The sequence below is a fragment of the Alligator sinensis genome, unplaced genomic scaffold (assembly GCF_000455745.1).
Source record: "Alligator sinensis unplaced genomic scaffold, ASM45574v1 scaffold692_1, whole genome shotgun sequence".
Classification (NCBI taxonomy): Eukaryota; Metazoa; Chordata; order Crocodylia; family Alligatoridae; genus Alligator; species Alligator sinensis.
Window position 1 is genome coordinate 233,562 of NW_005842238.1, and position 12,028 is coordinate 245,589.

The window sequence follows — 12,028 nt, forward strand, 5'->3', positions numbered from 1 at the left end:
ACCTTGGTGCATCCCTGCCCCAAGCCCAGCAGCCACCAAGAAGAGGCATTATGTTAACTGGACCCAGTTCGCCTAACATCTGTATAGATTGGGTGATTTAGTGGAGCTATTTTGGCGCTTTTATCTAATAGCTGATTGAATCGGCTATTAGATAAAAGAACCATAAAGCCTTGCTGAAATGCCTGAGCTATACAGACACAGCGGAGCCGGGTCGAAGTAACCACGCTGCTTCTTCCAGTAAAACAGTTTGTTTTTGTGTTTTTTTTACATCTGTCAGCAGCTTATGTGAGATGCTTTGACTAAACAGCACAATATATCAAAAGCTTGATTTTTTTAAACATTGTCCTCCCTCATTTTTTGATGCCTCTGTTTTCAGGCACTAAGCCTGACATGCTCGGTTTTTAGGGTGTTGAGGACCCACAGTTCTGATTGAAACCAGCAGGAAGACCAAATGCTGCACTGCTGTTGACAATTTGGCCCAGGTGTACCGTGCTGGACACCTAAAAACCAACATGCCTCAAATTAGTGAGTTGAACTTACATTCCCACTTTTGCTCTGCAAGGACTGGAAAGCCAGCATGCTGAACTAAGATGGGTCTGGTGTTGTCATATGTGGGTTGTTTCTGGGCTTTCTGTGCACAACATGGATTGCAAACACAAACAAGCTCCCTTCTCTGAGCTCAGGTACTGAATCTCACACGGGGGAAGATAGTGTCTAACACAGAAGCAGGCAATTATTTCAGGTGGAGGGCCACTTACTGAGTTTTGGCAAGCCATCGAGGGCCGCATGACAGGGCAGATAAATACTTATTTTCTAAATTTTTAGGGGCCCTGTGGGCCATATAGAATGGCCTGGTGGGCTGAATTTTGCCCACAGGCTGCATTTTGCCCACCGCTGGTCAAACAGGCAGCTGCACTCCCTGCAGCTTCGCTGAGAGTCGATGCTGATGGTCAGGGATTCATGTGTTATGACTCCAGTGATGCAAAGTAGTTTTCAGATCCGATGCTCACAACTCCCCACCTTCCTGAACAGGCAGACCATCCACCTTCCAGGGAGAATTTTCAGGGGGACTTTTCTGCCAACTCATATTCCCGAGTTTTCTTTTCACCTCCTGGATATACCTTCCAGTTGCCTTTGTTATTTTGATGGCTACAGCCAACTTTAATTAATTTGTATTTTGTAGCTCAATTATTCCTTTCACTATATAAGGCTGAACATATATGATATGATAATTACCAATGAGGAGCTGATGGGAACCCTTTGGTTTTTGACACTTGACTTTGCTAAGTTGACTGATTTCATTCCTTATTTTTCCTCCTCTTTAATTAAGAACTTCTGCTAACCAAGGTCTTAATTACATTTTTATTCAGCTTGCTTCTCCATAAAACTTTTTCTACACCATGTTCTTTTCCAAGTGATTAAGGTCTAGATCCTGAGCTACACAGCAAAGAACTTATATCACTGGGCAGCCCTTAGGTCAACCTTATGTGGCCCCAAAGAAGAGCTCTAGAGAGAAACGATACAGCACTAACATAACAGTGCCTGTACTACCCCATTCCCAATAGCCTAGGGAAAGGGGGCCACGATCGTGCTTTTCATAAATCCTGGTAGTCTCTTACTGCATGTCAGTCAATTCTTTGCAGACCAACAAAAACTTCTAATGAACTAGAAACTGAGCAAAACCCAAAGCTTCTCCTGGCATCAGCTGTCAAGCTCCAATGAAAACAATAAGACGATAACAGTTGACCCCATCTGAAGATCTGTATTTTGATGTTCACCAAATGGAGGACTGGTGCTACCCTCCATTATGGTGGGCAGAAGGGAGCAGAAAGGGGAGAGAAAGTTATAAGGTTGGGAGCAGTTGCCTTCACGAGGCCTGAGAACACATTCGCTTGCTGCCACTTTTTGCCCTTGCAAAAGATTGGATCCCAAAACCCACAGGGGAAAGAATGTGTAAGTCAGATATTAGCTGCAGTTAATCAGGAAATGTTGACCAAAGTCAATATACACCACGCTGAAGAACCAGCCCGGCATGTCCAAGCTTCCCAGAGGATATTACAAGTCAGGAAAAACCAAACTTGAAAACTTTCTAATGAAACTGGCTATCACTTTAAGCAAGCTTCCCCAATAAAAATGTTAAGCCCTAGCAAATGGCTTTCGCTTAGCTTGATAAGATCCTTCATTAATATATTTTTTGGTGTTAAATTATACTAAAATCAGCCTGGTTTAATTACTGTATTTTTTGATGGAAATATCTCATCAGATAATGGCTTTGCAGAAACTAATCACCACACACTGCAGTCCTTAAAATGTCCATCAATACAGCATGCAAGAAAATTAATCCAGCAGATAAAACCTATAGCCCTCTGTCTGCCTCAAGAAAGATTTTATCGTAGGAATGATTGGGCCCCTGTCATTAAGGATGTTTCCTTTTAGATAAATAGCATGAATGATTAACTGGTTCACTAAGCACACATACTGGAGGAAATCCATCATTTATTGTGTTCTCAGATACTCAAGTGTTCCCTTCTCCTAAGACTCCCAGTTTTACAGCAAACTTGTAATAATTTTAAATCATTCTAAACAATCTAGCGCTGAAGACAACATCTTGGAGAACTTCAAGATGTAGACTTTTTATGGGCTCTCATGTCCTGCTCAACACACACAGTCAACCTAGCTTCCAAAGTATTTAAGGGAGCCCAAACCAAAATCCAGAGCAAAAGGTGTATCTAGTTTCTCAGAATTGGTGTCAGTCTGTACCAGAAAATCCAGAATTTGGGTTATGAATTAGAATTTGCCCAAGGAAGAAGGACAGTGTTCAGACTAGAAGTTTCAATTCTGTGCCTTAGAGACAAGGGTCAGCCTTGGAAATCGAGTCCAGTTGATAAAACAGTATGGAAGCATCTCTAATTTATGAGACTGCTTTGGCATTCCTTTCAGCATTTCAGCTAGCGTGGGGGCGTCTCATCTCTCGCACCACACAGTGGCAAGGGAGGGAGAATCCTTCTGACTGACGGACGCCCAGGATTCCGGGTAAATGGCACTGCGATCCAAAGGGAACAGCAGAGGCAACAGTCCTCTGCACCTCTTCCAACCCGGAGGTGATAGCAAGGGTTGTCCATGCAGTTAGCAGACAGACTCACTGACCCAATCCAGCTATTCTCCCAGCTTTTCCCCAAGATCTAGATCCATGCTCCCAGGCAGAGAACTGCCAAGGTGTGGGCTCCCTGGCCCACAGGAATCTGCAAGCTTTGCTGCACTGCAGGATCATTTCACAGACAAGTAGGTGCCCCCCACAGTGAGGAATTCCCGGCAGCCCAGCACACTTGTTTCACTTAGTTCCACATAATTAATGTCAGTGTGGGAGGCCAGCTGAGTTATTTAACTCCTGCTGCCATAAAATAAATTCCTTTGGTTCTATTTCCATTTCCTCTCTTCACCCTAGACAGTCACAGCCACACCAGAGCACAGCAGAGTCCAGCTACCCTGCTGGCTTTTCCACAGGCAGAAATACCACCCCCAGCCCACCACACTCAACCGGACTTACCCAAGTGCAAAAACATCTGAGTGCTTGGAGAAGGGCAGCTTGTCCTCTTCCGTATCAGGCGAGAGCTGGCGGATGATTTCTGGGGCCAGGTGGCACAGCCAGCCATTCTGGATCCGCAGTTTATTCTCCCTCCTGAGAAGACAAAGAATTAAGAGCAAACGTGTTACTGAGATGCCATTTCAACTTTGCTTCCAGTGACTATATATCACTGGCTTAAGGTTACAAGGCCTCGCTTCGTCTCTTCAGGGCAGAGTCCTGAACCTTGGGGTCTATGCTGTGGTTATTTCAGGGCAGAATTTAAACAGGATTTTAATCCTATTTAAACAAATAACAGGTGGAGACAAAATTATTGGCTTCCCTTTTGTCCCTATTAGTTGTTGGGCTACAGCGCAAAGCTCTAGATATGAGGCACAGGTCAAACTGTTCATGGAATGGTCCCGCAGTGGAAGTGACAGGGAGATTAACTTCTGTCCTGACTGAACTGTATCAGGAAAGCAGTGTGAACAAAACTTGCACAGTAGCTGCCCTTTTTTCTCCCAGTGCTACCTGATCTTTACTTTAACCAACATACTGAAATTTCACATGAGAGGGATGGCTAAAACTTTATCTAGTGACAATCTGTATTGGGAATTGCCACATGGTTCTGCACCTTGGGCATTAACAGCAATAGGATCAGGCCCTGCAACAGAAGGAAGAATAGGGGCAAAAAGAATAAAAGGCTAGATGCTCATCTGTTGCGCTGGTGCAATTCTAGAGTCACTCCACCAACTTCAGTAAATGGCCTGAAAATTTGCATTGATGTCATGGAAGACTCTGCCCAGCACATGCTAGATCCATGAGAAAGAAAAAAAGATACCCTGGGGTTTCAGGCAACTGTTCTGCCAATGCTGACAAATAATATAGTAGTCAGAGACAAAAGAAAGAACAGTTTGACCAAATAGTTTTCCTCTCCCCATGTATCCAAAGAGCTTTGTACAGAGGGACACAAGAAACACAAGCAAAACGCAGAAAAGACTTTTCTGTGCCTCCTCTATGGAGTAATAAGGCACTGTATTACAAAATGGAAATCTGTAGGCAGCCTAAATGGAGCAGAACTGTCCAGAGAAAGAAGGGAATCAAGGAAATAAGTTCTATTATATGTGAAAAGTGGGGAGAGAAGGAAGGAGTCTGGGGTGATATGTTTGGTTTTATTAGCAGGAGGAAAACCAGTGGAAATGTGGGACCACTGCTCAATGCATCTGGACATCTGATCACCGACACCAAGGAGAAAACTGAACTCCTGAATGAGTACTGCGCATCTGTATTCCCCACCAGTCTAAGAGGGATAGCCTGCTGAATGCAAATATGACACAGAATAGTCACAGTAGGGACGATGACCTAACAACAGTCAATATAGCGCTGGTGAAAGAACAGCTAGATAGGCTGGATATCTATAAGTCAGCAGGACCAGATGAACTCCATCAGAGAGTGCTGAACATACTAGTTCAAGGGTTTTCAACCTTTTTTAACAAGTCTACCCCTTCTGTCTCAAAGTTTCAGCTCATGTACTCCTTTATATTAAAATGATTGGGGGGGGCTGAGCATGTGCATGCATGCATGTGTCCCCCCAACAGCACCTCCAGCAGGTAAGTCTGGAGGAGGGGAAAGGGCTGGGGTGGGGGGCAGCAAATTGAGGCCCCTATGGTGAGGGAGGGAGTGGGACACAGACAGCAGCAGGGGCTGGGGTGAATGGGGCCCCGGCTGGATTGGGTTGTGGGACAATTGGAGCCTGGGTGGCTCATCCAGGGGCACGGGGGGGGGGGGGGCCCCCTGCCACTGCATGCACCCCAATAGAGGCCTGGGCCCCCCAATCTGTGTGCAGGGTGGAGGCAGCTGCCGCTGCATGCTGGGATTTGCATGCTGCTGCATCTGCCCTGGGAGTAGTATGACGCCATGTGCATCCTGCAGCTGGGCGGGCAGGGGGTGCAGTGCAGCCCAGCAGTGGCAGGCATGTGGCATTGTGCCGCTCCCAGGGCAGCTGCAACAGTGCACAAATCCCACTACGCAGTGGCAGCCATCTCCGCCCTGTACACATATTGGTGGGGCATAAGCCCCGGGCCTCCCCTGGGGTGTGCGCAGTGGCAGGAGCCCCCCCTTCCTCCCCCGCATATGCCTATGACCTTTTTGAGCACCCCAGAGGTACATGTACCTGTGCTTGACAACCAGTGAACTAGCTGAAGTCATTGCAGGACCTCCGGTAAACCTCTTTGAGAATTCCTGGTGCTCAGGAGAGGTCCCAGAAGACTGGAATACTGTGCCCATCTTCTAGAAGGGAAGGAGAGAGGACCCAGGGAATTACAGCCTGACCTCAACCCCAGGAAAAATCCTCAAAAAATTTCTCAAGGAGTCCATATGCGATAAGCTAGTAGAAGGCAAACTTCTGAATAACAGCCAGCACGGTTTTGTCATGGGTAGGTCATGTCTGACTAGCCTTATCTCTTTTTACGACCAAGTTACTCACCACCTGGATAAGGGAGATGAGGTCGACATTATTTACTTGGACTTTAGGAAGGCCTTTGATTTGGTGTCCCATGAGACTCTCAAGGTAAAACTAAGGTACTATGGGCCCAACAACTCAAGGGTCAGATGGGTAAGAAACTGGTTGCAGGGTTGTACCCAGAGAGTACTAATAGATGGATCTGTGTCAACCTGATGGAAGGCAGCCAGCGGGGTCCCTCAGGGTTCGGTACTTGGACCGGTGCTTTTCAGCATCTTCATCAACGATCTGGATGTGGGGGTGAAAAGCACACTGACCAAGTTCACCGATGACACTAAGCTCTGGGAAGTATAGCCACGCATCAGGGTAGGCTGACGATCCAGGCAGACCTAGACAGATTAGTTAGATGGATGGACCAGAACTAGATGCTGTTCAACACTGAGAAGTGTAAAGTGCTCCATCTGGGGAGGAAAAATTTGTAACAAACTTACAGGCTCAGTGGTGCTATGCTAGCGAGCATCATGTCTGAAAGGGACCTGGGGGTCATAATTGACCATAAAACGAATATGAACCACCAGTGTGATGCTACAGTTAGCAGAGCAAACGATACTCTGGCACACATCAACCAATGTACCTCAAGCAAAACTAAGGAAGCTATTCTCCCACTCGGCATTGGTGAAGCTGCAGCTGGAGTACTGCATCCACTTCTGGGTGCCACACTTCAAGAAGGATGTGGAGAAGCTTGAGAGAGTCCAGAGAAGAGCCACTCGTATGATTAGAGGCCTGAAGAGCAAGCCATACGAGGAAAGGCTGACAGATACAGGACTGTTCAGCCTAGAAAAGAGAAGACTTCAGGGGGATTTGGTGGCAGTTTACAAATATATTAGGGGAGAGCAGCAGGGGCGAGGCGAACAACTATTCACCAAAGCGCCCCAGGAGAAAACTAGGAGCAATGGTCATAAACTCCTACAAGAAAGTTTCAGACTGGCTATAAGGAAAAACTTCACGGTTCATGTGACCAGACTATAGAACAGACTCCCAACAGGGGTGGTGCAAGCACCTACCCTGGAGATCTTCAAAAGGAGACTGGACACACACCATGCTGGGGTTATTTGACCCCAGCAGTCTTTCTTGCCCAGAGTTGGGGGGCTGGACCTAATGATCACACGAGGTCCCTTCCAGCCCTAAACTTCTGTGAATCTGTGAACAATGTAGATAGAATATAACATAGGCATGTATTATTGAGATTTTGAAAACCAAGCAGGGAGCTGGGTGTATAACACATTCCTTTCAATGGAAGTCATACAGCTACATTTTTGAATTGCCTTAGAAAAATCTCTGAATATGATTCTGCACATATGTATGTGAGAGTGCCGGGATATATGTGGTCATTCAATAATGCAGTCCACTAAGCTGGATGTAATTATAAGCATCTCTTTTACCCTTTGCTTCCCTTAGCCTTATCCCTGCAAATATTTTTATATTCTTCACACTATGGGGAATAACCTTTCAGTTCCTTCCCACTGAAATGAGGGTTCAAGGTTTGCTGTTTCAGCACCTTGGGAAAAATAATTTGCCCCTAACATATGTTTTTATCAGGAGTTCTCAAAGCACTTCACAACTAGGCAGAGGAGCTGCACCGTTCAGGCCATTCTACAAATGGGGAAAATAAAGCACAGTCCTGTTAAGAACCGACTTGTGCCAGGTGCTTGGCACAATCAGTAAAAGAACCCTGATGACAACCAATAATGCATTGCCGTAATATGAACTGTAATAACAGTGAAGTGCCATGCCTGAGGTCAGACAGAAAGGCAGGAGCACAGAAGGAAACAGAACTTCCAAGTCTAGTCAGAAGCATCTAGTTCCAGTTATCCATCAGTTCATGCAAGGTCCCGTTCATGGCTATTGTGATCCACTGGGTCTCTGAATTCTTGTATCTTCTACCCAAGAATAACCTTTATGTCACTGGCCTGGCCTGAAAGGACATTTCTTAATCCATGCTGGCACCAGGAGAGAATGCTGAGCTCCCCAGCCTTGCATAGCGCTCAGATGATTAGCATCCATCAGCCAAAGCACAGCAAAGGGCACAATTTTGGACCCAGTGCGCAACCTTCTCCCTCACAAGAGTCCTGTTTATTGAAAACAGATGCCACATTAAATTGAGCAGTACTCCCCAGGGAAGCCATCTGACAGCAATTAAACAACTGTCAGTTAATAAACTGAACTCAGGTCAGCACTAGTGAGCAGTGGGGCCTGCAAAAAGCACCAACTGTCTGCTCTGCAAATGCATCTCAATCAAGTCAGGCACCTGGCCTGAGAGCTCAGCAACTGCACCCTGAGCTCCCCTGGAGGCATGAAGGGACCCTGTTTCTTCTGAGCTCAGCTCCTGGATTGCTCTGCTTTCTGGTGCTGGGGGCATCAGGTGTGACGTTGCACTGATGAGGCTCACAAGCCAGAGACAAAGACAGCATTTAGACTGCTGTTACAGTTATCCCATCTTGTTGACAAATAGTTTGGAAGAGGGCTCACTCCTTTCCCCTAGGAGCAAGCTTTATGTTGTCATATTGCCTGGTCTGTCTTCTGGTGGGACCTCAGACATTCCAGATAGATTACCAGTGTTGTGTTAGGACACCATCATTAACCAGTCCTCACCCTGGCTTAGAGCCAGCATCCACCTTGATTAATAAAACAGAATGCAGAAATAGTGAAGATCAATTTCTATTTTCAGACACAAAAAATGAAATTCCTGTTTCTTTATAGGAGAACACAAAAGAACAATATCTAAAGAAGCCTTCTAAATCTATTTGATGCAGCCCCCCTGGGCCCTTCTCCCCCTGCTTCAGGCACCCATGTAATCAAGGCAGGGTTTGGCCCATAGAAGTGAGTAGAAGCAGTGTTCATGTTCTAAATAACGATTCCTCTCTCCAAAACAATGAGCCCCCCGCTTCCATGGATGGGCTGCTGCCTGGATTACTTTTGGCTATGAGACCCTTGATTTACAGAATCTGGATGCCTACACATTTTAAGGGCAATCCCCATAGAATCAACTAAAGCCACTTTCTGTCTGGCCCCACAGATCAATCCTCGACTTTCCTGCATTATCGCACTGTTTAGCTAGCTCACCACCCATTCCAACTCTACCAGCTCCACCCATGCCACTCCAGTCAGTCTTCACAGGCCACACTTCCACCTTTCTATCCTAGAAGCCACACACAATTCACGCACACCATTTCCCCAGAGCACTCAGCCGATGTTGCTTGTAAATTGGCTGCCCACGAAGGATGGCCCATCCTCTCTCTAATTCTACTTGTCATGTCATACTTCATTATAATTAGCTGCCCCAGTAAATGTATTTGCCAATCTTCTCACTGACATTACTATTAATCCTGAGCCGCTTCCCTGGTCAACCCATAGCCCATGAATTTCACTTCATCTTTAATCCTGCCTCCCTGCTCCTCAGCTCATCTAGCAGTCATTTCCTTTATCTACTCAAGGTCTCTTCAAATCAATACAAATATATTACAATCATTTAGCAAAGGAAAGTAGCAAGTAGGTTTTCTTCCCCCTTTCACCTTCCAAGTTGGAGCCTAAGCAGGTATCACTGACACTTGAACATTTCTCAATAAAGTAACACTGCTCTCTACTTGAACCTTGCTTCCCAAGTCCCACTGTAGCTGCCCAAGGAGTGCAAAGGTCTCCCCTCCACGAAGACAGATGTGTGTTCATAAGAGGAACAGCCCGCACTCCCTTCCCCAAGGCAGCATGGGGTAGCAAGTCAGTATTACATAGTTAACCTGCTCTGACAGCTACTGCAGTAAAAGCTATCTTGATGGAACAGTACTTCCCCAGGCTGTAGTGTGTTGTCTAAAAGGCAGAAAGTGGCTGGTATGACTGATGGAACGACTATTATGTGAGGTGACTTTCAACACCTCTGTTTCTTCTCTGATGTTTGCTGGTCTCCAAGGGGGAAGGGACAGTTCTACATCACAACACCATGATCCAAGCCTATTCTATAAGGAGCATAAAACAAAAGGATTTCCCACTGAGTTCAAGGAAAATTCAAATCCAGATAGAAACTTTTCATTTGGGCTCAGTTCTAACTTACCTCTTTCTCTCATCTCCTCTTACTCCACTCTTAGGCCAAAACCAGTGAAGAATTACAAACTCCCAAAGCAAATACTGTCTGCTTAGATCCTTCTTGCTATTCAAGAAGTTAATGTGCTTTTGTGTGGCGGTATATATGCAATATACACATGGTCTCTCACAGTAGGGCTGCTTTTGCCATTCCTGTTCTAGTCTCTATCTGGATTAATTTGTGCAACAGCGCAAGAAAAGTTAGTCATTTATTTAGAAAAGTTCTATTTTTACCAGAAAACTCATCATTGTTACCAGACTATGTAAGCCTGTGTGAGGCCAGCTGTGCTTTTGAAGTGTGATTCTGACCTCACCTATGCTAAGAGAAGCTTCCCTAAAGTCAAAGGAGTATGCAATGGTGTCAACGAGACTTGAATCCAGCCTTCTCTCTGTGTGGCTTTCTCAAAAAGCTCCCTCAGGCAGATAGTAAGAAAAACCATCAAAGATGTAGGTCTATTAGAAATCTGAACCCCAACACAGTATATGAAGGGACAGTGCTGCAAATTCAGGACCATGCAAGGAGTTTATTCAGCTGATTAAGTTCCCGTCCTCACTCCAAAAGCCTGGCAGGTTTGCTTCATTTCAGCTGCGTAGGAGCGTGCCATGGCAATCAATAGCACTGGCGATGCTGAGATGCTTCTGAGCTCCAGGAGTCAGAGGTGAGAGTGCTCCAGTATGGAAGGGAGGCTTTCAACTCCCACCAGCGGGCTTTGATTTTCTTCACTGGTCCGTGTGCACAGCTCTTAATTACAAGCTGCTGTTAAGCACTGAGGTCAATTAAAAACCTACGGAAGTAGCTCCCACTCTGAGTTTGAGTTCATGGCTCTCCTCTGCTGATAGGCAAAGAGGGAGAGAGGAACAGACAACAGTGCAAGGAGTACTCGGTGCACAAGCATGCAGCCCTCTGAGAAGCAAAAGCCTTGCAAGATGAGAGTACCAGCTTCCTACATGGAGTAGTGTGTGAGCTCTAGAAAGGTCCCTTCTCTTAGGGACTGCCTGCCCCTCTTGTTTACTCTCTACCTCTCCTCCTTAGACCAAAGACTTTGACCAAATCATGCAATACAAGGGTGGGATTTAGTTGTGAAATTCTGCTCTGGGGCCACATTCAGACTATTCTGATGTTCAGGTGCATTCAAGCCTGGGTTTTTAGTTTTAGGAGACTTCTGGTAAACAGGGTTGAATTCAGGGCTTTAATAAAATCGCAAACTTAATGATTATGGGATTCTTGCCAAAAGCTTTGCCTAGCTTTGTAAATAACCTGGCCATTTTGATTAAAGTGAATGAGCATTATTGATTCAGACTTTGGCAAAGCTCATGGACTCAAATAAAAAAGAAAAGAAAAGAAAAAAAAAGAAAAGAAAACTAAGTCAAAAAGAGCAGGAGAGCTTTGAAAACTTCACAGCTCCCCAGCCCCTTTCCTAATTACAGAGCAGTCCTACTCACTGCAACCATATTTTGTCAAGGAAAAATAAATAAAAATTCCCTCCTAGACTAAGACTTTTCATACCAAAGTCACTCCAGAGCTGATGATCATATTAAACCTATTATTCAGCTAGGCCTGGGCCCTTTTGAATGCACCTATGCTGTCAATGCATTGTGTCTGATGTTCTTGCCAACTCAGGACTGGTCTTTGCAAGAATAGGTGGATTCCTCCTTCATGTTACTAACACATGATGGCTGACACCAGAGAAGACTGCAAGAAGACAAGGCAGTTTGGAGTTTCACACGTATTATCAAGTGGAGATAAACCCAAAAGTTTTTACCCTGATCTGCTAAGACATGTGAAAAAGCTACAAATGGGCTTGTCTTGCTGACGTCTTTACCTGCTGTTAGTTAACTTATCACTGGGTAAGAACACATCTTGTTTTCCT

At 45.5% G+C, this 12,028-nt stretch overlaps 1 protein-coding gene across 1 annotated transcript in view; it reads right to left on the bottom strand.

The window, feature by feature from the left end:
• Positions 1-12,028, bottom strand: part of KSR2 (kinase suppressor of ras 2) — a 272,120-nt gene that overhangs the window by 8,115 nt on the left and 251,977 nt on the right. The window contains exon 16 of the mRNA XM_025208577.1: positions 3,548-3,679. Coding sequence (XP_025064362.1) covers positions 3,548-3,679 — 132 coding nt within the window. The remainder of the gene's footprint in view (positions 1-3,547; positions 3,680-12,028) is intronic.